The 27,657-nt window shown below is 42.6% G+C and overlaps 1 protein-coding gene across 1 annotated transcript in view; it reads right to left on the reverse strand.

Annotated features, from left to right (window-relative positions):
- Positions 1 to 20,762, reverse strand: part of ACER3 (alkaline ceramidase 3) — a 59,917-nt gene extending 39,155 nt beyond the window's left edge. Inside the window, exon 1 of the mRNA XM_086622242.1 lies at positions 20,660 to 20,762. Within this exon, the coding sequence (XP_086478368.1) occupies positions 20,660 to 20,762 (103 nt within the window). The remainder of the gene's footprint in view (positions 1 to 20,659) is intronic.
- Between the last annotated feature and the right edge of the window lie 6,895 nt (positions 20,763 to 27,657).

Genomic DNA, 27,657 nt, shown 5'->3' on the forward strand with positions numbered 1-27,657 from the left:
CCCAAAGAAAATCAAAAACTGCATCAAAACCAATATTACAGCATCTCTAGGAATGAAAATACCATACTTTACAGGTTTACAGAAAATTCAAATGGAAAAAAGGCTACTTTAGAACACACGAAGCAGAAGTGTACCCAGTTAACTTCTCCAAGTTAGCTCTTCTAAATTCTCACAGAGTAGCCAGTCTGCTCGACCAGCTAAAAACCAGATCTGATTTTTATCAGATCATCTTGAAATCACTTCCTTATTCATTTAACACCATCTCCTGCACAACCATGAATTTCACCAAGTTACAACAAGCAAAGCAGAGATGTGCCAGAGATCTTAGTAAGTTCCTCCACACAAAAAGTCCAGTTGAAATGAAAACAGCTCTATGAAGACGTACAAGTTTACACCAACATAAAAGGCCTTTTTCATCCTTAAATTCTTTGCGGAATGGTTAACATTTTCCCACATTCCCACAGTGTCGCAATGGGCAATGATTCACTTTCAGCAGAGATCAGGTTTGGAAGAAATGCATTAAAAGTCAGCATTGTGTGGTACGCTGACCATTACCACGTCCTCCCACAAATCACGCAAAGATGTCAGCCAGTCTCAAGAAGCAGCGTAAAGGCGGTGTAGTCTAGATAGCGAAATTCCAGCTTCCTAAAGCAGCTCCCATCTATGCCTATTTTCAAGAGAAGTTATTAGACATTATATAAATATCACTGTTCAAGGTCACTTCGTTATGAAACTGTGAAAAACCTGGCAAAAATCCAAATCCGAAAACGTCGGGCAAAAGAAATACCGTGATGTTTATCCGCAACTGGGAAGGCACGTGACTTTAGAAGAGAGTTGCAGTAGGATAACAAATTTCTAATGGATGTAAGAACGTAGAAAAGAGATTCTTCTGCAGGAAAGCGAAGGCTTCAACACTTCCTGTAAAGCTATAATTATGTTAAATTACTGAAAATTTACGAGGGTTTAGTCTAAGACCATCTTGCATAGAGAGGAAATACCATAGACCTAATCTAGCTGTAAATTCCTGCCACTCCTCTGCACTTTTGGCCCATATTATTCAGGACATTTATAGCATTGATTAGGCAAGCCTATTTGCAAAACATACATGGCTTTAAACTGAAAGAGGGGAGATTTAGATCAGATCTAAGGAAGACATTTTTCACTCTGAAGGTGGTGGGGCACTGAAACAGGTTGCCCAGAGAAGTTGTGGCTGCCCCATCCCTGCAAGTGTTCAAGGCCAGGTTGGATGAGGCTTTGGGCAACCTGGTGTAGTGGAGGGTGTCCCTGCCCATGGCAGGGGGGTTGGAACTAGATGATCTTTGAGGTCCCTTCCAACCCAAACCATTCTATGATTCTATACTTATTGAAAGCTTTGCAATTTTTTTTTAAAAAGGAAAATGAGGGCAGGAGAACAATGAAGTCCTCTGGCTCGCTGCTAGCAAAATTACTTCTTTCATGAGCAAAATCTACAAGGTCCCTTTCAAACCCAAGGTCCTTAGGATTGTGTATTTCATAAAAATCTAGCTAGTCTTCACAGGATTATCTTCACCTAGAATAATTTATAAATTCATTAAAAGAGATTTTTCTAATTCCATTTAAAAACAGCAGTGGGATATGCACACAGATTAGCACACAACACCAAAAAAAAAAAGAAGAAAAAGGTGACAACTACAGACTCATAAATCTAAAGTTCGTAACAAACAAGGAAGTGAAACAAGTTTTGAAGGAAACAGATATGGAAGTGGAAAACAGGAATAAAGCTAAATTGTCAAGAAATCTAATCTTATTCTTTTTCAACAGATTTTCTTTTTTTTTAAAAAAAGAAAAAGAAAGCAGCAGACCTCCTTGGGAAAACCAGATGTTGGAGAATTTGCAACTAAGGCACAAGGCAGAAGGTATGCAAAATAATTAAAGAAGGGATTATTGGTTATGCCTGTAAGAAATTCAGTGTATGAGAAATTAGATGAATGCACACGGATGGACCAGGGCTTAACTCTGTACAGGATTCTCATATTTCAGTACTGGATTCCTTGAATACTGGCCCAGGGAGTGATCTAATTTTTCCTTAGTGACCAAAGACCACTTCTCAGCATTTTATCTTCAGCATGTCTGCCAACAGAAAGGAGGACTAGATTATCAGAGGATGAAATGAATGAACTCGCAGCCTGAAAGGACAGGAAGAGGATTAAATATGATGGCCAAGAACATGCTTTTCAATATGAATATGAATCCTTACTCCAAACGTAGGATTAATCTATTTGAAGAGGCAGAAAAGTGAATTAAGACTGCATGGTGACCGACCACAAGCCATCACTGGAAGGCAGGCACCAAACCCTCCAAATTTACTTCAGCTATAGTCAGGGAAATAGTAATGTCTTCATGCAAGGCAATAGTAGAACACACTAGAATCATCTACCTGGACTCATCCAAAGCATTTGATACTGTCCCACACGACATCATAGAATCAAAGTATGGTTAGAGTTGGAAGGGACCTCAAAGATCACAGAGTTCCTAACCCCCTGCCATGGGCAGGGAAACCCTCCACTACACCAGGTCCTTGTCTGTAAACTGGAAAGACATGGTTTTGATGGATAGACCACTCGGTGGATAAGGAATTGGATGGATGGTCACACTCAAAAATTTGTGGTCAACAGTTCAATGTCCACATGGAGGCCTGTGACGAGTGGTGTTCCTCAGAGGTCAGTACTGGGACCAGTGCTATTTAACATCTTTGTTGGAGACCTGGACGGTGGGATTGAGTGCACCCTCAGCACGTTTGCTGACGACATCAAGTTGTGTGGTGTTGTGGACACGCTGGAGGGAAGGGATGCCATCCAGAGGGACCTTGACGGGCTGGAGAGGTGGGCCTGTGAGAACCTCATGAAGTTCAACAAGGCCAAGTGCAAGGTCCTGCACGTGGTTCGGGGCAATCCCATGCACAAGTACAGGCTGGGCGGAGAATGGATGGAGAGCAGCCCTGAGGAAAAGGACTTGGGAGTGCTGGTGGATGAAAAGCTCAACATGAGCCGGCAATGTGCGCTGGCAGCCCAGAAAGCCAACTGTGTCCTGGGCTGCATCCAAAGCAGCGTGGGCAGCAGGTCGAGGGAGGTGATTCTGCCCCTCTGCTCTGCTCTCATGAGACCCCCCCTGCAGTGCTGCATTCAGCTCTGGGGTCCCCAACACAAGAAGAACATGGAGCTGTTGGAGCGGGTCCAGAGGAGGTCACAAAGATGATCCGAGGGCTGGAGCACCTCTGCTATGGAGACAGGCTGAGAGAGTTGGGGCTGTTCAGTCTGGAGAAGAGAAGGCTCCGGAGTGATCTTATAGCAGCTTTCCAGTACCTAAAGGGGGCCTACAGGAAAGCTGGAGAGGGACTTTTGACAAGGGCGTGTAGTGACAGGACAAGGGGCAATGGCTTTAAACTGAAAGAGGGGGGATTTAGATTGGATATAAGGAAGAAATTCTTCACTCAGAGGGTGGTGAGGCACTGGAACAGGTTGCCCAGAGAAGTTGTGGCTGCCCCATCCCTGGAAGTGTTCAAGGCCAGGTTGGATGAGGCTTTGGGCAACCTGGTGTAGTGGAGGGTGTCCCTGCCCATGGCAGGGGGGTTGGAACTAGATGATCTTTGAGGTCCCTTCCAACCCAAACCATTCTATGATTCTATGTAAAAACATCAGGAATATAACACAGAGTTAGAATATAGGAGATGTTTTCAGCGAGGGAGGAAGAATGCTATTATAAAAAGAGGCAAATTATCATCTTCAGCTTTTGACAAGGTGACCAACGTGATTTACACAGTGTTAAGAGATCCTTTCTCCTATGTTTGTACACAAAATGACTGCAAGATTTACCAACTGCAAGGATCTTTCCAAATGTTACAATGCTCTTTCTCTGTCAAACAAACCAGGACTTTTCATGATGCTAAGGTTTCTACAAGACTCAAAACCAACGACCCTCAGAAAGCAAAGAAGAAAATTTTTGCAATTAAAAAAGTTGACTATATATAAAAATCTCATTTGAAATCAGGACTAACAAACACGACATTCATCATAGCCTCCCCGTAACGACAACAGCACCTCACTGTGAAAACACGACACAGAAACGTGGCTGCTATTTTCTGAAACAGATACTTAAGTTGCAATAAAGTCAAAGCGTCCCTTTATGTAAAATAAACAAACAAGCAAGCAAACAAGATTTTGAGGCTGAAAACTTCCATTTCCTTGTCTAGGTATCGTGGTGCTCTGCACAGTCAATTAGGGTGCACTCCTGGATCATGTTGCTTTTTTTTTTTCCCCCGTCATCGCATGAAGAAAATAAAAAATAATCATAAAAACCAAAGCCTGTCAGATGACATCATGACACATGCAGAACTTGAATCATCCTTCTAGATGCTTTCAGATGTAAGGAGTTCAATCTCACGGCTTATGTTTCTGGAATCATCTCAAGCAGCTCTGGTGCCAACTAAAGCTCATTATTAGAGCGTTTACCCAATTTAAAGAAATTGCAAAGAAATGCAATTCGGGCACGTTTTAGAGCATAAGCATCTACCATTAGGTGCACTCTCTTTTAGGGAAAGATTCTTCCCTTGGCAGGACCTCTAGGGATATGAAACCAAAGATGAACACAACACACACAGAATAACAGCAAAGGAAAGGTGTAAAAAAGAGAGGTCCTGTGGCCCAGCAGCACCAGACAAGGTGAAATCATGAAAGATAAAAACCTGTATGGAAATTAGATTTGAACTGGAGGAGCAGGTAGCCTACCAGCTTAGAGACTGGGGAGGAATTTTGAGTATTTCCTTGTATGAATAAGAAACTCATTCAAATCTAACATGGGAGCCCGTGCTAAGATCTAAGTACTTCATAGCTCACCTAGCACTGTAAGCTGCAACAGAGGAATTAATTCAGATAAAATCCAGCAAGTTTCCATACAGTGTGGTACACATTATCAGTCAATAATCACTAACCCAGAGCCCAAGGGAGGTCTGTATCGCTGACGTTTCCAAACACATATATGTCATGAGTGACTACACAGAATCAGTTGTTTTGGCCACTAACTTCAATCCTGGGCTGTTTTCGCTCACGGCTTATCACCAGGAGGCAGCACAGAAATTAGATTTTCACTTCCACCAGACATTTTTAATACCTTCCACTTCAAAGCCTACAATAACTGCACTTCAGAGTGTCAGGAAATGCAAACTCTTGTCTCCATTTGATAGTTCAGAAGGACCTCAAGGGGAGAAAACCGAGTCATCCCAACGGGAATTTTGCCAATTTGTAATTACTAAACTCCCTACTTGCTAATGTGCATGAAGGATCAATATAAACTTCCTGTTACTCAGTGAAACACAACACAGCATTACTCCAGGCTGGAGCACAGGACAAACGATGATTTAAAGAAAAAAAAAATTACAAACATGGATAGGGGGTGTTTAGAGTGTGTATTTTTAAGTGAAAAGATCTGTTTCTTACCTCCTGTAATTCTCCTTTCCAAATACCAAGCAAGTCTTGATTTTGTTTACCTGGACATTAACTGTCGATTCAGCTGCAACTTGGATTAGTCAGATTTTGTTATTTCTAATAACAAAATGGAGAAAATACTCAGGGAAACAAACAGTGAAACAATTACTGAACTGTATAAGCTATGTATGAAAGCTTCCTGAAGAACTATAAAAACGGGTACAGATAAATAGGAATTCACACTAATGGGTTATTAGAGGGATTATTAGATCTCCCTAGGTATTTAAAATAAAATCAGAAATCTAAAGAGTAAGTTAATATAGATCATAGGAATAATAAAAGGTAGATAAAATTCCATAGAAAAATGTGATAAAGTGAGTACATTAAAGGAATGCTGCATTATTCTAGCTCTGTAGAGATGCTGGTATACTATTATGAGAAAAACTATAAGGGACAAATGAGAGAGGGAGGTCAGATACAGCAACTGGGAATACTACAAAGGAAAAGAATGATCTTGAAAGAAAAGAACAGCTACCTGAACATCAGCCAGGCAGCAGCTACAAGAAAGCAACATGAAATCCAACAGATTTACATGGGGAAAGGACTCAAAAAAAGTTATTTGTATTACTAAAGAGCAGCATTTTGATCAGCATTAACAGAATGAAACAAGGAAAGGGAAGTTTAGGTAGAACATCTGGAAATCAAGTTTATTTGACAGCAGCAACATCTCCTGAAAGAAGATGAATCCTGGAACAGTTTCAAACAAGACCGGACAACACACTGCAAGATACAGGAAGAAAACAATCCACCACAAGCAAAGAAAGGAAGCAAAGGAGGCAGGAAGGCAGCCTCCTCCTCAGTGCTAGCACCGCACAGATGCATCCCACCAGTGTGAGCACGTTGAGTTCCAGTCGCACGCGTCTCAGCCCCAGCTGCAACACAGCGCTGCTTCCAGTAAGCCAAAGGGCTGGGAAAAGGCCAAGAAAACTAAAAGCAGCATTGCTGCTGCAGAGCTGGTGGTCAACTGGGAGGTTTCAGTGTTTAAAGTCAATGTGCAGGGCTGTGCTTTCAGATTATGCCCCGTCCCTGGAAATGTTCAAGGCCAGGTTGGATGAGGCTTTGGGCAACCTGGTGTAGTGGAGGGTGTCCCTGCCCATGGCAGGGGGGTTGGAACTAGATGATCTCTGAGGTCCCTTCCAACCCAAACTATTCTGTGATTCTATCTTCTAGGCTGCTTCTCCTTTGTTGGGTCTCCATTTCTCCAGGATATGTAAACGTATGCTGATATCCTTCCAAACAAAAACTGAACAGGTAAACCTTTTCAGTGATTTACTGGATTGGGGAGGGGTAATAAGGTAATTTTAGGAGGAAAAAAAGATTAATTATTAACAACACAATTTGATTTTTATTCCCAGTGCTCATTTATGAGCGGTTCCAACATGCCGTGTCAAGTGATATGTTCCGATTTACAGCCTCACACACTTTATATTCCAGGGGCAGAATTCATTCCCTTGGCATTCATCATACTAGTTCAGCTAATATTTTTGTAGGTGGCTTTACTCTCATTACAGGATTTTGTGTTACATTTGAGTTCTTCAAAACAATCAAAAGATAATTAGAAGAAAAAGCTCTTGACTATCAGAGCACACACAAGAAAGCTCAGTTCAAACCTGCAAAGTGTGGGTGTATTTTCTAATGCACAAGCCTCTCTCTGGTATGCACCTCTTACAAAAGCACTTATTATTAAACTGCTTCTGGATTGCCCTAGGTTACAATTAAGCTGTCCTTTTCTTTACCCTCACCTCTCTGCAAAGTGCTTTGCTACTGTGCAGTAAAGAAACTAGAAAATTAAAAACTAAGAGGAGACTGCACTAACGCTGACCTTGCTTCTTATGCATGTTATACTAAAAATAGACGAGTGAAAGGTAATACTACACAAATCCAAATTTTAAAGCTCCACGTTTCTTTATAAGAAACCGATACCCTTGCAATGCCAGAAATCCAACATTTGCCTCCATAAAGCAGATTTAAACTTAGATGGTGAAACATTCACTGCTGGATTAAGAAGTTTTTGCTCTTCCCCTCAAATCTAAAACTTATTGGTTATTCTATTTAGTCTCCATTACTGCAGTGTCTCAGCAACCCCACTCTTCTGTGTACTTATTGTCAATATCCTCGCAAGAAGAGGGTGCCTGAGTCACAAAGAAACCTGCAGAAGACTCAAGCCATGTCTTTCAAACACCAAAGTGTTCCTCCAGCCACTAGACCACCCTTACCTGCCACAGTAAAAATGAGTTCACCGCAACACCTCTCACAAATAAAACTTTAAAGTAGAAAGGACACCAGAGTAAGAACCGGGTACTTTCCAAAACCAATGTTTTTGTTATCTATTCTTATATTTAACGTAAGAGTCCTCCTCCACCTCCTGATATTGTTAGAGGCTATCACAAATGAAGAAAAAGTATCTGAAGACCCAGAACCTGGATTTTTTTTTTTTTGTGAGGAAGGATGACTGGTTGGTTGTTGGTTTTTTTTTTCCAGACAGATCTGTCTTGAAGCCTTTCATGAGTGTAGGTCTGCAGGAGAGGCTGTTCCTCAGAAGAGGATTACTAGTTACTAGGTCAGATTACAAAATATGGAGGACTGACTGTGAAATTTAACAGATAATTATGAAAGCAATTGCAAGGGGAAATATTCTCAGGTGATAGGCCAGAACAAAGATAGCTACAACAGCTAAATCAAAAATACATGTTTCTCACCTTTGAAGCCAGTTTTGCTAATTATCTTACTGTGGCTCTATGTCCATCGCCCCTAGGCTTGTCACAAGTGCAGGGCATTCTGAAGCATTAATAAACATTTTTTGGGTTTGTAAGGGACCATTACATGAAAAATAACAGTATGTAAGGATGTAAGAAAAGTGCTAGAATCTATCCTTGGCCATTTTTTGTGACTGCAGGAAGCAGCCTGGACAAATACCATAGTTAGTACACAGCTCCTTTACAGGACTTTTTATTCCCAATCCAAGATATTCACAATTAACTGGACTACAAGGAATAAACTTGCATTGCAATTAGCTGATATGCCATCCTGTCATATTTTAACGTTGCTTTCCTAGAGTATGGGAAGCCTGAGGGAAAAGAAAGCACCATTTCCCTGATAAACATGCACCTAAGATGATAGTAAGCAGACCAATTGCTTTGAAGTACACCTGGAAGGATTTGCAAGTAAATTTAAAGTAAAAGCAGTTGACATAGGCAGATCATTTGAAATATCAATCTAGAAAGCTCACTGAAAGCAAGTGCTTACAGCTGGAAAATGCAATCAAAGTCTAAAGAGATTAGGCTGAGATGATGTAAAGTTGGAATATTACATGTAATAATCTCGTTGCTGAAGGGCAGATTTGCTGCTATTATAGCCTTTACAGGAAAACAAAATAAAACGTATTTTAAATGTTATTTTAGAATAGGCTAATGACGTCAGACTGGAAGGAAACTACTAAGATGGGAAAAACTTACCCTTGAGCCACTGCTAGAAGTCAGTTACAGCAATCATCCATTTAATTTTCATAATACTTAACTCCTTCCAGTTCACCTTTCTTTTTCTATGCTGGTGTCAGATTTAGTTTGAGTAGCCTTTCTTTGAAATCCAAATCCTTTTGCTTTCCTGCCTTTCTTGCTATCAGCGTGCCCCATCCCTGGAAGTGTTCAAGGCCAGGTTGGATGAGGCTTTGGGCAACCTGGTGTAGTGGCGGTGTCCCTGCCCATGGCAGGGGGGTTGGAACTAGATGATCTTTGAGGTCCCTTCCAACCCAAACCATTCTATGATTCTGTGATTTTCCCCTGGGTGTCCAGGATGATTAAAGACTCACATGTGACAAATGTAAAACAGAGCATGTAGGGATAAAAAAACTAGTCAGTAACCACAGCCTGGTTCAGATATACAGCAACCATTTGAACACTGGTGACATTCCCTCTCTTAGCAGCAGTACAAATAGAAAATCCCATCTGTAACTAACTATGGGTTTTGGCAGGACTGCCTTAAATGAAAAATCCTAAGGCTACCTGGAACACGTGATAAAAGAAAGGCACCTGATCTCAGAAAGGACTCGGACTCTTCTTCTTCACTCTAAATAGCCAACCTCTCTTTTATGTAGGCACTTCTTTTCTCTAAAGTCTTCATAACCTTTGCCAATTAATATGACAACCTCCGGCAAGAACTTTCAAACAGTACCCAATTAATTCACTAACCCAAGACTCAAAGGTTGCTGCTCCAGGTCTGCAACTTCTAACTCCAATTCTATTCTTTAGTCACTGTCCAACTGTCATTTCAAGACAACTTTCTTGTTCTTACTTGAAAAATTAAAAGAAAAAAAGAAATCAGCAGTTGCCTGTCCGCCCACAAACCTTGGCAAAAGCTATTTAACTAGAGAGAAAATGAAGATTCCTCTCCACAAAGACAGTAAGATCAAAGTCCAAATCTTATGCATTTCACAATCTAAACCAAATACAGGAGAGATTTACAATGGATTGAAGGTTTGAGCTTTAAACACCGTATTTTTGTTAGAAATAGAATTTAATATAGTACCTATAAAATAACAGTTCATAGGGTGAGTGGCAAGCATTTGGGCAGAAGTCAATTTCACTGTATTAAGAAAAGGTCGAAAACTGAACGGAAAAATCAACCAAGTTCCAAGCACAAATGGTGACCCAAAGAATGGCAGAGGGAACTTTCAGAGGGCAGATTTGAGGCAAACGTAGAAAAAGTACCATAAAGCAGAAACAGAAAAAGTTAAGACAAAAGCCACGTGGAAATAAACTGCATGGAAGAGTTTAAAGGCAGGAAAAAAGAAATTAAGAACTTGGACAGCAATGTGTTTAAGAAAAGGAAATAGCTGTAAAATATTTCTCTGCAGCCTACAGAACAGAGAAAGAAGAAGAAGACAAGAAAAATTAAATTGGGCTGGGCTCAAGAGTTTTAACATTTGAGAACTGTGCTGATGTTAGACACTGTGCTGAAGATTACATTCTGATGGGTCTCACGGGAATATAAAACTTGGGCCTGGAAGGATTTAACAGCCAACAACCCCCAAACCTCTGAGTGAAAAGCAACTGTGATATCACGGATCACAAAGCCATAGCAGTTTGTTTAAGTGAACGAAAACAACATCTGCTGCATGATTTCACTACCACGGTGCACTTCTCTGCAGCTTTCCAAGGCATCTAAGCCTTCCTTCTTAAGGAAGAAATTTTTCACTCAGAGGGTGGTGACGCACTGGAACAGGTTGCCCAGAGAAGCTGTGGCTGCCCCATCCCTGGAAGTGTTCAAGGCCAGGTTGGATGGGGCTTTGGGCAACCTGGTGTAGTGGAGGGTGTCCCTGCCCATGGCAGGGGGGTTGGAACTAGATCATCTTCGAGGTCCCTTCCAACCCAAACCATTCTGTGATTCTATGATCTACACAATTCAGTTATTAGACTGCACTCACCACCTCGAAAGAGGCACGGGCAATATAAACTGGCCACACTCATCTGGGTTTCACTCTGCTACTTGTAAAGAAAGCCATGAACTTCCACGCTGCCAGCTGCAGCTCTCCAGAGATGGCACTGAACTGTGCCCATCTGAGACGCCAGATCTGCAGGCACAGGGCACATGAAAAGTGCAATGCTAACTTTCTTTCTAAATTTCTGTTCTTAAATTGAAAAAAAAAAAAAGAAAAATGTTTTGCTTTTCCAGTTTTTCAGGCTATTTACTCACAGGCTGGTCAGCACATTGCATCCAGTTAGTTGTCTCTGGTCATATGGGCTATTTCCCTAACTGTGAAAAGGACCTGGAAAAAAGAGAAAAACTCAAAGGGGAAAAAAAATAAATAACAAATATGAAGGCATCCGTTTTCATTAATGAGCAAAATATCACCTGGAGCTACTCTGAGTTTATATATTTTGTAATTTTTTTTTCCCCTTACATTTACAAGACTTAAAACCTGAAAAAAAAAAAAAATCTGTATCCTGTGGAAGGAATGCAGGGTACATCTGTAGAAATACACCCTGCAGCTCTCCTCCTGAGCGTGCTCACCCACGGAGCAGGCTCAGCAGCTTGCCCGCTGCAGTCTGGGGCTGCAACTAGACCGGGCAGTGTCTGGCAGGAGGAGAGCACTGGAAACTCCCTTCGAGAACAATCAAATCTAGATGAAGAATCCCACAACCATACCCTTTCTTACCCAGCAAACCTTGTTAAGTACTTGCAGAGGAGAAAGACACCTATTTTACCTGGGAGAAATGTGAATTCCACTCTACGACAATAAAATCAGTTCTTTGGGTCATTTTAGCTCCCTGTTGTAGGTGACCCATTTGATTTCAGAGCAAATCAGATTTGCAGATCCTGTTTCTCAAAGACATCTAAGTAATTTTTAGGTATCCCTGGGTTTCCTCATTGTAGGATCATAGTAGCACGCTTTCCAGTTGGGAATCAGGTCTCTGCCTGAATAAACAACTGGTGTTGACCAGGGAAGATGTAGAAAACCTGATGAACAAATGACCAATGTAATACAGAAATTCTGTGTCCCAAGACTGTCAGTGTCCAGACTATTTTTAATGCTCAACTATGCTACACAGCTCTACAGGATGACTTCTTTGATCTAATACTACATCTGATTCCTAGATGCTGGATCTTGTCCAAGTGAAAATCTTAATCCAACTGGAATTAGCAGTTCCTAAAAATCCAGCCTACGGGACAGTAGCATCTTGAGCTTCCGCTGCAAATAATGAGCTCATTAAAGCACTTCACAAATCGGAGAGCTGCCAGGGTCATGTTTTATGACCATAAAGCTGATACTTTGAAATCCTACTAGTTGGAATTCATACAAAACATACTCTGGTGTCCAGTGCCATGCACCCATGACTCACAGAAAAGCAGATGTGAAGGAAAAAAAAGAGGGAGAAGCATGGCTGGTGTGAGTTATGTACACTGCCCTGGCTTCACTCACCTTTCCTGTTAGGCAGAGGCAGATGTTCAGCTCACCACTGACACCACATCCTTCTCCAATTCTGCTTGTCTGCTTTCCTGACTAAAGACGACTGACCCTTGCCTTCTCCTCAAACCTAAAAGTCAAGTCTCAAACTAACATCCCGAACCTTGTGTGGTTGAACCAGCCACACTCTTGCCCCATTCTCCAGCTCCTCTGGTTAGAGAGGAGAATCAGGGCAACGGCACCTGGATGAGGCTGCAAGGGAAGAAGGGAAAATACCCTCTTGCTCACAAAGCTAGCTGGACATTCTTTAAGAGACACACACACTCTGCACACATCATTCCAGGGTCACTCCAAGGACAGTGGATTCGGAAAACAAGTCCAAAGGAACCAAGGAATACGCAAAACTAAATAAAATAAAATAAAGCCCCAGAACACAGCTGGGAAACAGATACGTTGCTGGATACTAATCTCGATTTTGAAATAAAGTTTGGAATTTCCCTCAGGAAAGCTCTGCAACGTGGAGGGCAGGTTGAGTCACCAGTTGCTGGAAAGGCAAAGAACTGGAGAGGAAGCTTGCAAGGCTTGGGGAGGGCACAAAGGGTGCATCTCCCCACCAGGATTGACAAAGAGGGCTCCTTCTGCCTCCCAAACTCCCAAACTGTAAAGGAAATAACGATCCTGCAGATGCTGACTGCACTGATCACTTAGAAAACATCTGTTTTTCAGTGACTGATCGCAGTGCCTATGCAGCATATTTCTTCAAGGAGTTGAATTTTTAAAAACAGATAGAAAAAATACCCTGGTGAGACGCTTCAGGATTCTGTATTTTACAGCTGCATTTTCAAGTGTCCAAAAGGGTCTTTGCCCAAAACCTTAAATTCTAAATGGTGCCCTGCAAAACCACTGAGACCCTACCCAGAGCTTGCCTATCGGGATATTCAGATCAATTAATGGTAAAAGATTGACACTAAAGCAGTGCTGCTCTTTTTTTTTTTTTTGATCTATAACATTTTTTTGATCTAATAACCCCAAAAGGGGTTGGAACTAGATGATCTTTAAGGTCCCTTCCAACCCAGATCACTCTATGATTCTATGTCATTTAAATTTATATTTAAATATGCAAAGTTGAAAGCTAGTAATGATAAGCTGGAAGTATCAGTGGTTTCCACTAGTAAGATCTTGTTCTGTATCTAGTCAATTATATATGTGGAGGAACGCACCACTTCCCTGAACAAATGGCAGATCTCAAGGATGACCCTGAGTTCATGTTAGGCTAAATGAATCTTTACATACCTTCATATGTAAAGACAACTAAAATTCACTGAAGAGGACTTCCAGTTCACAAAACCACAAATGTCTGGCTTTAGATCGATGGAGCTGAAATCATCATGACAGGAAATGCCTATTTCCGTAGCATAACACATTCAAGGATCTTTGAGTGGAGTGGAGACCAGTGACAAGTGGCATTCCTCAGGGGTCAGTATCGGGTCCAGTGCTATTTAACACCTTGTTGGTGACATGGACAATGAGATGGAGTGCAACCTCAGCAAGTTTACGGATGACACTAAGCTTTGCGGTGCAGTCTACACACTGGAGGGAAGGGATGCCATCCAGAAAGAACTTGACAGGCTCAAAAGGTGCACCTGTGTGAACCTCATGAAGTTCAATAAGGCTAGGTTGCCCAGTGAAGTTTTGGATGCCCCATCTCTGGAAGTGTTCAATGCCAGGCTGGATGAGGCTTTGAGCAACCTGATCTAGTGGAAGGTGACCCTGCCCACGGGAAAGGGGTTGGAACTAGATGATCTTTAAGGTCCCTTCCAACCCAGACCATCCTATGATTCTCTAGAAATTTCTCTCTTCCTGATATCCTCCTTCCTTCTTTGTAGTACTTCCACAACCACAGAATAACCAAGCACCTTTAATTCGTGCAGCAGCTCAGCTTCTCTGCTAACAGCCCAAAAAATGGTTGTAATTAATGAGGCAGGTGTAAAGAGCCCCACATCTAGAAAACTCAAAGCAATCAAAGCTAGGTAGCTTTTCCCTGATAACTACTTGTAAGTAGGTTCTCTTCTAGCATTATAAATTTCATTTTTTGATACATATTTTGGATTAAAAGTACCTATTTGCATTTTCTTAACCTTTCGTGATCCATGAACCTTTCTGTGACCCTCTAGGCTTTTGAGATAGTCAGAGGAAAAACCAAGTGTGTTAGCACTCGCACACGTTGCAAGATAAAATGACCATATACTGCTGAGCTGTTGAGACTAGAGACAACTCCCAAAGTTCCTCTCAGCATTTCTCCAGCGATTATTAAATCTTTCTTTTGTTTAAAAACAGTCTTCCCCACTGAGCTGTGAAAGGCTCCAGCAAATATGGAAAACGCATGACATAAACAGAAGTTTCACACACACAAAAAGACACAACAAAGCCCAGACTAAAAATATTTGTCTTTCAATTATGACAACAGCCATTTTTTACCTGTGACTAAAGGCTCATTTAAAAGCATTTAAGTCAGCAGTGTTCCTTTACCATAATTTACTTTAATCTTCCTATTTCTAGCTACAAATATATATTCTGCAAATTCGTATCATGCAGTTCACAAGCCCCTCTGCCTTAGTTTGCACATAAGCAAAATCAAATTGTACAAACACCACTGCTCTGTTACCATTTGGAGTGGCAGACGTCCAACTGCCAGCTGTACAAGTACCAAATACGAAGCACTAATCAGAGAGTAATCAAACGCTTTGTTAAGCCATATTTAAGATTTTTATTGTCACTTAATAACCACACAAGTATTAACAGATAAACACACATGTAGTCCATTACCACGGCCTCTGTCAAGTTTTAAGGATATCCACAATGTGATGGACAAATGAGAACTGTTGACTGAACAAACATAGACTTTCCAAAAGCCTTTGACGCTGTCTTTCTATGAAAGCTCTTGTGAAAATAGAAAATTATGATGTCATGAGATGAAAGGTAGAGTTGCATCATGGATTACAAAGTGGCAAAGAAACTTAGAAAAAAAAAAAGGAAGAATTTAAAATATATATAGATCATTAATTGCGGTAAAATGCATCAAAAGAGTGCCACAAGATTTTCTTCAGGCTTAAGTCATACATTTACAACCTGGGAAGGGAAATAAATCAATGCAACAGTATTTGCCGTTGACTCAAAAATCACATCATTAAAGAAATAAGACAGCATGACAGCAGAGATCAGCTTATGAGTTTACTTCCACTACATGATTCTTTGAAGGAAGGAACTCCTCTACCAACTTCCTGTCCACGGCACAAAAAGCAAGCTAGAAGTGGTCACCTTAAAAAGCATCCCACAGCTGAGCACTGTACGCTCCACTTGACTTCACAGTCACCCTACAGTCTACCTTTTCATCCATACTGCCCCCTAAATTGAGGAAGCTCCCTCAAAAAGCCTGATAAATTTAAAGATGAAGCCTGTGATGTGGCTTCCTGCAATTAGGTCATTAAAGTTACCCACTGAAATCCCTTTTAGTCTTAAAAAGTCTGAGGCTGTGACATTGTCTTCTCTTAAATCGCACTCAAGACCTCATCTGTGTCTTGATGTCTTTAAATAATTCAGCCACAGCCAGGCAGCTGGGCTGATCACACCCAATTAATCCTGATGATTCTTCCTTCACCTGCCACTTCATTATGGAAAGGACAGAGGAGTTGGCTTTATTATCCTTTTTTCAACTTACATGGCTAGTACCTATCCCGACAGTCTCTGGCTGCTTTCCAGAGCCTCTGGCAAAGGAGGCAAAACACAGCAGGACGCCGAAGAGGAACAGGTGACAGTACATATGTGGCAGTGGAAATTCAATATTAATGCCATTATTCTAAGTTTAAGTGAATTTTGCGAGTTGTTAAGTTCAAAAGTAATGATCCCCATGCAAAACAGAGACCTGAGCATCTTTGACAGCTGTCTTTTTTGAGCAAAGCTTAAGAAAATCCCCAGTATTTTTGTGTCACTGTTGAAAACGTAGAGAACGCTTTGATGGCAGCCTAGACATCTCACATCTAACAACACAGGTAACAGACATCTCAATCCCTTATCTCGTCTGAAACGAAAACAGGACAGATTTAAGGAAGAGCAGCAAAAGTGGCTAGAAACATGAGCAGATTCTCATGATCTGTTTATTTTTCCAAATAAGGGTCCCTTAAGAAAAGCACAGATACAAATATTTGTGCACCAGATCTCTAAGGAAAACAAAAAGCAATGGATATTAACTCTGATAATAAAACAACATCTTTTCTTATATGAAGTTAGCAGAACGTACTGAGACGGGAGCAGGAGCCAAGAAAGAAATGATTTCACAAACTCCTCGAGAAGCCCGAAGCTATATTCCAGATGCTTGCTGCTGTAAATGCCAACATGAGGATATATTATCTCAAAAGCAGTCATGTCGTAGATGACGCATGTTACTCATGGACAATGACAGCCCAAGGCAGTATTTCACATAGCTGGAAACATCACTCAAGTTTGATCCAAACTGAAACACAGCACCAAGTTGATACCAACAACAAATTCGCCCCCATCATTCTCCTGACTGAGAATTATAAACCCTCAGGTACCACACAGGGCTCCTCTGAATTTTAAGTATTTGTTTGAGTTGATGCTCCTCTCCATGTTTTCAGCATAGGAAATGTGTGAAGATTAGTACATCCACTCTCCACAGTCTACAGGACAAACCCTTCTTACACAAGAAGGGTAAGGCACTTGCCACACAGGCATTCACACCAAAACAGACCCCAAAATTGAAAACTACATTGGCTAAACTGGCCTGGAACATCAAGCTTTCTAAAATAAGGAGAAAACTGTGACATTTAAACACTTAGTGTCAAACAACAGCACTCACATTTGACCTTGTTCTGTTTGCTTGGGTGGGGGCATGCTGTTTTTCTCTTTTATTATTATTATTATTTTTCTGAAGTTGGTGTACAAAAGCTTGGGTAATTCAGCATCCAAGCACTGGGAGCTGGAAAAGATTTTTTATTAAAAAAAAAAAAACGCATCTCTAGTGCTTGCCCTCTAGCACACAGGAGTCAATCCCAAACTCCTGAGAAACCCCAAAGAAGGTATTATTACACTATACAATAGATTTGATCAGTGAGGGATATGAGAGTCATTTTAGGGTTTAACATCGTTAAGCTGCCAGAATAATTCTTTTCAACTGTTTTTCCATTTCAATTGGTTTAATATTCTACAGAAGGACACAGAGCAGTTAGTCATCCACCTCCACGAGGGATGAAAACGGGCTAGGTACACGCTCAGAAAGGCAAGAAAAAGCATTTTTCATTATTAAAAAAATGAATCTTTGAATACAGGTCATTGTGTCTGGGGTACATCAAGAGAAGGCAAATATGAATTGCTACAAAAACACCCTGCCTCACCTTCACATCTCTGAATACCCACAACTGATTAGCTGCCATAATTTAGAGCAGTTCTTTAAGAAGTGAATGGCAAATAACTGCATGTGGGCTTCTGGAACACAATGTAGCAATTTGAACTAAAATTAGCATATTAAAAACAAACTGCTAAATGACACAAAGACATAATTTGCACAACAAGCTTTCAGTTTGGCTCTCCAGCCTGCAACCTAAGGAAGGCATAATATTTGATTTGGACCTACCAGTGTCCTTCAAGCTTCAGGCCTCCAACAGTTTCTTACAAATTATTTGTAACAAACATTTAATGCAAAATTTTCAAATACCATGAGCTTAACTGAGTGGTACTAAGACAGTGAGAAGTCAGAAATTGATTTTCACTCTTCCATAAGGCAACACTTAAAATAGGCCGTGCATGAGTTTTAAAAACAGTATTAGCAACATCAAAAATGACCACAGTGAGAACTCGGAGAGATGAGAAAAATATATTTGTCCTTCCTGGTTTGTTTGGTCTCTGAATTTGAATTTTTGACAGAATAAGGAGGCCATATAGGCACAGCAACTGAAAGACCACCTCTGGGCCACAGAGACCTCAAATACACTCTCAGCTCTTCTGCTAAAGCAACTAGATTTGAGGGTAACATCTCTCTGATCTTCCAAAGTAATTAGCTTCACATGAAGGATTTTAGAGAAAGTTGGGAAAGACCCCTTAGTTGTTTTCTGAAAGATGCATCGCCAACCAACTTTTGCTGGCTGAGATTTAAATGCAGTGGTTTTGTATCATCAAAAAAAAAAAAAAAGATTATTTTCTCTAAAAGCGCAGTTACAGAATTATTGATAAAGAAAATCTAAACCTTCTTGACATCTCTGCTGAAATTATCTACTGTTAAGCTAACTCTAAAATAAAGTGGGCTTATTTACTGTTTTGCTTTTTAAACTTGGACTATTTCAATGCTTTAATTTACAGCACAGTCCTTATACACATTTTTTTCAGTGCAACTGATAGACCAACAAACTCTGATCCCAAACACCAAAACTGTAAGGAGAGACCAGACCTTTTGTAATTAGCCCCTTTTTCCTCAAAACACACACCTTTCCACCTCCCACCATTAATCTCATCCTCATCTTCCTTCTCCTGCATAATCTAGAAGCAGATGAAAAGTATCAGTTCACAAAGCCAACAATACAGAGATTATTTCAGAAATTTACATGCTAGTCAAATTTATTTTTACATGGGTGAAGCAACAGAGCTTCCTCTTCCCTATGAGGATTATCTCACAAATTACTTTCTACCACGAGGAAAACACAAAAATACATACTCTGCAAAAAGACTCGTTCTATTTAAAAACTTCTAAGTTTGTCCTGTTTTGAGAGTATTTAATTTTGTTCCCTCTTCAGCCGGCCTGCCTCTTCTCAGCCATAAATCTACACACCAACTTCCTTTTTCCTGAGTTTTTATGCTGCCTGTGCTACTGTTATTCAGATCCTGTACTCCTTCCCATTCCCACATTCTGAAACCTCTTTCACAACTCTTCATTTTGGTCCTTCACCCATGTCAGTGTTTGTAACCAGGAGTCACAGCCTGGCATGGACACCCAGAACCATCCATCTCCTGCATGCCAAGCTCTTCCAAAGCACTGCTGAAGCATCCCAGCTATGCAAAGGGCCTCCTCGGTTTGCCCACTCCAAGCACTTCAGGGCAGGTGTGCCTGTTCACTTCAGGACTATTTTCCTAGGCTCTTAATGCTTCAAAAGTGGCCACTTATACCTGTGAAAGCTTTTTGTAGGACAGGGTGTCTGTCAGGTGGCAGCACATAACTACAACTACTACACCCTTTTTAAAGTCACTGCCCAGGACATAAAGATATTTATTTTTTCAGCAAAACATCAGTGACAGAGGGTTCGGTCCTTTACCTGCTCCAATATACTCCCTTCTCAAGCACCTGCTGGCCGACCCTGTAGTCAAAGCACATTTGAACATACCTAAATTCCCGACTGCCTCTGAATAAGAGAGTTTTGAGGACAAAACAACAGCCTGCTCTCTTGCCGTTGCTCCAAGCTATCCTAACAAACCACCAGCTGAAACAGAGCAACCTTTGGAGTTATCCCAACTCCCACCACCTGCAACACAGCAACCTGATGATGGCCAACACCCACCAAAGACCAGCTGGGCGAAAGCATCTCTCCTGGATGAAGATGTCCTGTCTGTACAAAGCTACCTTCTCCCTCTCTGCTCCCGCCAAAGGGTTTTGCTGGGTTTGACCGGCCGTGCTTGGGCAGATGTTCCCGTCTTCTCTCAAGACAAGCAGAGCTGCAGACCCATGTGCCTTCACAGCACGGCACCCCACGCACCATTTCAGCCAAAGCTCCCCTCTTCAGCCACCCAGTGCCACAAAACCACCCTACTCCAGTGCCAAACCCCTGAGATGCGCCTCACCCGGTCGCCCCACTTCGGCCACCCCCCACCCAAGCCCCTGGCCACCCTCCTGCCCTACCATCGCCCCGGACTGGCCGAAAGAACAGATTTGGGACGAGGGGGGGACCCAAGCAACACACTGGGGCACAGGGAGAGAGGGGGCTGCAGCACCTTCTCCTTAAGACACAGCTTTGGCGCGGAAGGGCACAGGAAAACACCCATTTCCACCCGCCGGGGCTGGCTAAGGCGCAGCGGCCCCGTTATCCCGCCATTCGCGCCCCTCAGGAAAGAGGGGCCGAGGAGGAGAGGGGCCCGCAGGGCCTAGCTGGCGGGGTGAGGGCACGGCGGGCGGGAGCAGGGGGGTGACTTGAGGCAGCAGCGGGACGCGGCCCCCAGGGCCGGGGCGGCCACTCACAGAACTCGGCGATGTAGTAGGAGACGGCGTAGTTCTCCTCGCACCACTCCAGGGTGGAGGTCGGCGGGCCCCAGTAACCCTCCCGGTCGGCGGCCGGAGCCATCGCGGCGCTCGCTTCAGGCCGGAGCGGAGAAAAGGGAAAGCGAAGAAGGGAGAAGGCCGCCGGGCCCGGCGCGGTTTCAGCGGTTGCAGCGGGCGGGGACTGCGCTGGGCCCGCCCGCCCGGGGAGGAGCCGCCGCGGCGGGAGCGCGGGCCCCGCGGGTTGCCATGGCGACGGCCGGCGGCCGTCAGGCGGGGGAAGGCCGCGCCGCGCCGTCGTCTGCGGGGGGGAAACTGGGAGGGGAGCGAAACGCTGAGGTGAAGAAGGCAGATTGAGGGAAAGTGTGGGGGAATGTGGCGGCTGGCGGCGGGTTTGGCTCGGAGGGTCCGTGCGGCGGCCCTGCGGAGAGGGGGCAGGACGGGCGCCATCAAGGCCTGGGCGCCATCAAGGCCTGGGCGCCGCTGCGCTCTCCTCACCCGCTGGTCGGGTGAAACGCTCCCCCCGGGCCGGTTGGGTGGCACCGGGGTGGTTTCCCCTCTGTGTTTCTCCTCGCAGGCTGCGGGGAGGGTTTGTAAGCGAGGCAGCGCGCTGGCTGCGCGTTTTTAAACGAAGAAGCAAGTGCTGCTCGTAGTGGTGGGCAGGGAGGAGGGAGGTTTTTTATAGCACTGCCTACTACACGGGGGTTTTCTCTCATCTGGTGCCTTACTTAGTTTCCTCAGAGCTTACTACGCATACTATACTTACATCCGTAATATGCGAAGTGCTCTTCAAGCCGAGTTGATATCCAAAGGCAAGTAGAGTCTAAAAATGGAAAGACTTGAAACACATGGGAAAAGAATAGAACTCACAAGTAAAGGCCTGATAACATGGTGTGTTTTTTATGTTTCAGAAAAAGAACCAAAGGCTTGGCAAGCTTCGGGCAGACCTTGAGGACTGTACACAGTGCTTATACCCTGCTGGTCAGCAGAATTTTTTATACCCACATATAAACACACAAACCTCTTTTTCCACATCTTGTCTCTCCTCACCTCCCCTTCTGTAAGCTAAAAAACTCCAATCTAAGCACAAACCTCTCATGCACATAATGTATAAATCTATCATGAGGGATAACCTGCCTTCTGCAGGTTGTGTATAATTGCTTGTAGCATCAAGTAGAGGTGTATTTAACATTTTTCATGGTGATATAAAGCCTTCAAAGCAACATTGATTTTAGTGATGGCAATGATAAAATACTTTATTTGTCAAAACATTATCAAAATCAGTGTTTTTTTTTTTCTTATACAGGCCTGTCTTTTTATTCTTTTCATATATAGATCATCCTCCCAAGATTTAGACTTTCAAGATTGAGGTCTGGAAGAGTAGGAAACTGATTCAGAAGGACAATACTGGTTATAAACAATGAGGAGGATTCTAGCCTGCTTGATGCAATTTAGCTTTTTGGACTTTTGAAGGTTCAGTTTATACAGTAAGGAAGTTTTTAGGGCTCTGATCTGTCTTTTGTTATCATGGTTAACCATTTTAAGATTAGAAGTTCTTAACAGAAAAATAAGTCAAAGTTTAAAATTGCAGTAGTTCAGAAACTAAAGAAATAACCATTAAATATCCCATTGCACACCAGGAGCACAAATTGGGAGCAGTATGAAAACCCAAGCAATTTGTATAATATTCGATTACAGTTGACTTGAAATAAAGAATTAAAAATAGTGATGGTTGTTTCTTTTCTCATCACATGCATGCTGGACACGAGGAGATTTGTAACCGCGATAGAAACAGAAGTCAGACATGCAACTGGCTTTAAAACTGGGCAAGATGAATTCACAAAAGATTGTGTGGGGTAGATAACAACAACAATGTGGGTTGTTATCCATTCTGGTTTTTCTAGTTAGAAAGACAAGCAAAAATATATAGCTATCCCTTCATTTGAATCATTGGGGAATTTTTATTTATTTGACAATGTTTCTGTAGTATTCTCCATCACAATATGCATTTATTTCTGACTTACTCTGTGGTCTGGTTCTCTGCTTTTGAACTCTGGCAGACTTTTCAGTCATTGCACTCCGAAGGAGAGTACTGAAGAGGCAGCCATAAACCATTATAGTACACGCTTTTTTTCCCTGAAGCTGTTCTGTAAAGGTAAATTCCTCTTCCACAAAAACAACTTTGACCGTTTCAGCTGTTACGATGATACATACTAAAAGCAATACTTCTCCTCTGTAACCTTGAGCTACGTTTCGTAGTGTACATTACTGTGCTGGATATAATGTGACAGCCTGAAATTATTTGCATCTAAACGTGGTTTATCTGACTAGATGGTCAAACCTACCTGTGTCCAGGTGATGGATTTTCTATTTTCTTCGTCTGATCTGTAAGACCTGTGGAGGGAATGTTGTGATTGTGAAATAATAAAAAGAGAAACAAACATAAAGCTCCTGAAATGCTTGTTTTCAGTATTACTAAAAATATACTTGACGTGCCAATGGAGTAATTTCCTTTGGCCTCAGGTTGCCTGTGGCAAAGGATCCTCTTTCCATACAGTTTTATGTTGCCCTGAAACCTCATGGCTTGGCTGATCTGTTAGGTTAATTGAGTCGCATCACTTTACACCACTAGAGGGATTTGTCCTGTAAATTTATTATGTGGATCCAATAGTTTTTTTGCTTAAGGAATGGGAAAGGACAGCTGTTGAAAAGTTGCACGCGCTTAGCTGTTTCTGATCCATGAAATTCAGAGAATGACAGCTGAAGAAGAACATTTTTCTCTATCCCTGCTCTATGCAAACACTTTATCGTGGCTTGTGCTGCTGCTTGTTTAATTTCTGCATAAAATGTGCCCTAACAAACAGATTGATTAGAACTCATTACGGCTACATATGTTGGAGAAGCTCGTAGGTATTCCCTCTCATCAGTATATGCATGCAAACGGGAGGTGATGGAAAATCTTGAAGATGTTTTCATTGCTTGGTTCTAATAATATTAACATAAAGGTATCAGTCGCATAAATTAAGCTGAATTTTGTGCTACAAATTACCTGCTCAAATTTTATGTTAATGATGAACCTGTGCCTCTTCTAGGATCTCATTTTATTGGGTGATAGTTTATACAACATCTTAGGCATGGAATTCCGAGTCAAGGCTCTCAGCTCTAAAGTCTCGCATCCCAGGGTAACATCAGCTTCCAAATACTGCAGCAAAAACGTCAGTACTGCACCTCAAAACGTCATTATTGGCAGCTTTCTGAATCGTCTAGTCCGTACTGGTTATGGAAAAAGGTCGTTAACACCTCTGGATCCTACAAGCCCGATCCTGCGTAACAGGTAATTTATCCCAGATTTATGTGCAGATAGCATGAGTAAGGTGCCAAAAGCAGGATTGCAAGAGGTTGAATCAGACTCTTTGTAAAGTGCCTTGAAGTTTAAGGGCTCTTTGTGAGCATTGTTGTTGGGATGATGATAATTATGCCTGAAGTAATATCACAGAAATTTATCGGCACCTGAAGGAGTGAAAAAGAAATGTCTTTTCCTAACATGAAGAAGGATCTGATCCAAGGAACTTCAGCAGACCTCAGCAGAGCTGATTTCCCATTCACAGCCAGGCAAAGCAGAAATGTTTGAAGTTCGATGGAGTCATGTATTTGTAAAGCATCATCAAAGGAACTCAAGTCCTGGAGCAATATAAATATTCATGAGCTCCACCAGTGTAATGTGACTGTTCTTGTCATATTTTCAAGGCTTTTGTGTGTGTTTTGGCGAATGGCTGCAGTAGTGAGGGACAGCCATCGCAGATTTCAGCTCTGGATGCTATGAGCATCCAGCACTCAGGGCTTGGGTATGAGTACAACCACCTGGATAGTGTTACAAAGAGTTGATGAAAACAGGGGCTGCTGAAAGCAGGTGTTTAGGAAAGGAGCTGGGACCTGCTGAGGACAGGACGTTCCCTCACACAGAGGACAGTTCAGTCCTGTATCTAATCCTCAGAGCAGATTTCAGGGAAGCATTTTTCTTCTCCATCCTTTTCCTAGCACAAGCCAGTCTGATGGGGTCAATCGAGATGTATCCCAAAACCTATCAAGTCAAAAGCTGGGGCAGGTGATACCTACCTGGGGCAGGTCTCATTTTACCAAAATCAAGGTGTTTGCTTTCTTGGAGCAGTGGTTTAAGCTGAAGCTTATCTTCACCCAGTGGTTACTACCCTGAAAGCAGACAGCATGCGTAGGTGTCTCCAAGCACCTGCAGCTTTCAACCCATGGTATTAGCATGAAATAAAATTGATGTCAGTTTGCCCTAATTTGCAAGGCTGAAATTGATACAGGAGGAGATAAACCTGCTGTTCAGCCATTCCCAAGGGAGAAGCAGTTGACAGTGGGAGAAGTGTGGAAGGAGAGCTCAGCTTAGTAACTTTTCCAGTCATCTGAGCTTAATTCACCCTTATATGTGAATCAGAGCCCTTGTCATCTGCAAAATGTCTGTGGTAAATGTACAGCAGTTTGAGCTGAAATATCACATGAAAATCTATCATGGGAGGGAGACTTTCCAAAAGCACAAGCGACATGTGCCTCAATTTCATCGACTTTCAAAGGAATCTGGGAATCCGTCTGCCTTTGTGCTTTAGAATTCTTCTCATACTTTAAAGAAGCAAAACCAAATGTGTAAGGATTCATTCTTTACACTCATAAACAGGTTTCTCTTTAGGAAATATAGAGCGAGCTGTCTTTTTCTGCCTGCTGGTTTACATACACAGAGCTCAATATGAAGAGACTTGCATGAATTTTGTAACAATGTTTAAGTGTGTTAATCTCCATTTGGATCCTGCCTTAAAGGCTCAGTTCACTTCCTTAAATGCTGGCATCTTGTGTCATTTGAGATTCTTTCCCAGCCGAAGCTGAAGGCCAGACAGGATGCCCTGAGGTCACTGGATCTTCCCTAGATCCGGTATCATACGCCGTATGGCTCTCACCTGCTTTGTGTCCAAAAGCACTGGATGTCTGTGTTTTAGAAACTGAATTGAGCTTAGGTGTTTGACTTTTTTGGCTGGATGAAGTTGGGTGAGATCATGAATCCCAGCTCCTTACTGTCTTCTGCAAAGCACTCCACTGTGGTTTGAGGTCAATGAAGCTCCTATTATGTTTTCCGTACTCACACGGTCCATGGAATCATAGAATCATAGAATGGTTAGGGCTGGAAGGGACCTTCAAAGGTCATCTAGTCCAACCCCCCTGCAAGGAACAGGGATATCTCCAACTAGATCAGGTTGCTCAGGGCCTCATCCAACCTGGTCTTGAACATCTCCAGGGATGGAGCATCCACCACCGCTCTGGGCAACCTGTTCCAGTGTTCTACAACTCTCATGGTAAAAAATTTTTTCCTAATATACAACCTGAATCTACCTCCCTCTATTTTAAAACCATTACCCCTTGTCCTATCACAACTGGCCCTCCTGAACAGCCTCTCCCCATCTTTCTTGTAGGCCCCCTTGAGGTACTGGAAGACCACTATAAGGTCACCCTGGAGCCTCCTCTTCTCCAGGCTGAACAGCCCCAACTCTTTCAGCCTGTCCTCATAGGAAAGGTGCTCCAGCCCTCTTATCATCTTCGTGGCCCTCCTCTGGTCCCTCTCCAACTGGTCCATGTCCTTCTTATGTTGGGGACTCCAGAACTGGACGCAATACTCCAAGTGAGGTCTCACGAGGGCAGAGTAGAGGGGAAGGTACATACCTAATCGACTCTTGGACTTGCCTTGACCTCAGCTGGCTGGAATTAAGGCATTTATGGGAAGCAGCCTTAGTTCTGAATATTACACCACTCCTTAGAGTTATCTGTCCTTAGAGCAAATTATAAGCTCCCTATATGAAACCTACGAGGAGAGATGTACTGCAGGATGAGAGCCACAAGGCACTGGTTTTCTCCAACACTTGAACAGGCAGCACTGAGCTCATTTGGGACTCAAAAAATGGCAGTAGCCCTTTTTGCATGGTGAGAACAGGAGCAGTGGTCCTCTTCTTATGCTCCTATCCTAGCTCCCTCCCCATGAATGGAGCTGGGAAAGGGTTTGGAGGATACATCACTGGTTCTCTCCTACATCCAGCTCCTTTTGGGGAAGAGAAGGGAGAGCATTGGCAGTCTGCAGTTAAAATAATAATCTGTATGTAGTATTATGATATTGCTGTGGCACAGAGGAAGGACAGTTCATAGAATCTTAGAGAGTTTGGGTGGGAAGGGACTTTAAAGATCATCTAGTTCAACCTCTTGCCATGGGCAGGGACAACTTCTACTATACCAGCTTGCTCAAAGACCCATCCAACCTGGCCTTGAACACTTCCGGGGATGGGGCATCCCCAACTTCTCTGGGCAACATGTTCCAGTGCCTCACCACCCTCATAATGAAAAATTTCTTTACTAGATCTAATAGAAATCTCCCCTCTTTCAGTTTAGAGTCATTGCCCTTTGTCCTATCACTACATACCCTTATCAAAAGTCTCTGTCCAGCTTTCTTGTAGACCCCCTTTAGGTACTGGAAGGCTGCTCGAAGGTTTCTCCAGAGCCTTCTTTTCTCCAGGCTCATCAATGACAGTGCTGGTCCCAATACCAACTCCCGAGGAACATCACTCATCACTGGTCTCCACTTGGACATTGAACCATTGACCACAACTCTTTGAGTGTGACCATCCAGCCAATTCTTTATCCACTGAGTGGTCCATCTGTCAAAACCATGTCTCTCCAATTTAGAGACAAGGATGTCGTGTGGGACAGTATCAAATGCTTTGGATAAGTCCAGGTAGATGATGTCAGTTGCTCTTCCCCTATCCGTCAATGCTGTAACCTCACCATAGAAGGCCATCAAATTACTCAGGCAGGATTTGCCCTTAGTGAAGCCATGTTGGCTGTCACCAATCACCTCCTTATTTTCCATGTGCCTTAGCATAGTCGCCAGGAGGATCTGCTCCATGATCTTGCCAGGCACAGAG

This window comes from Tauraco erythrolophus, chromosome 1 (genome assembly GCF_009769465.1).
Source record: "Tauraco erythrolophus isolate bTauEry1 chromosome 1, bTauEry1.pri, whole genome shotgun sequence".
NCBI classification, from domain to species: domain Eukaryota; kingdom Metazoa; phylum Chordata; class Aves; order Musophagiformes; family Musophagidae; genus Tauraco; species Tauraco erythrolophus.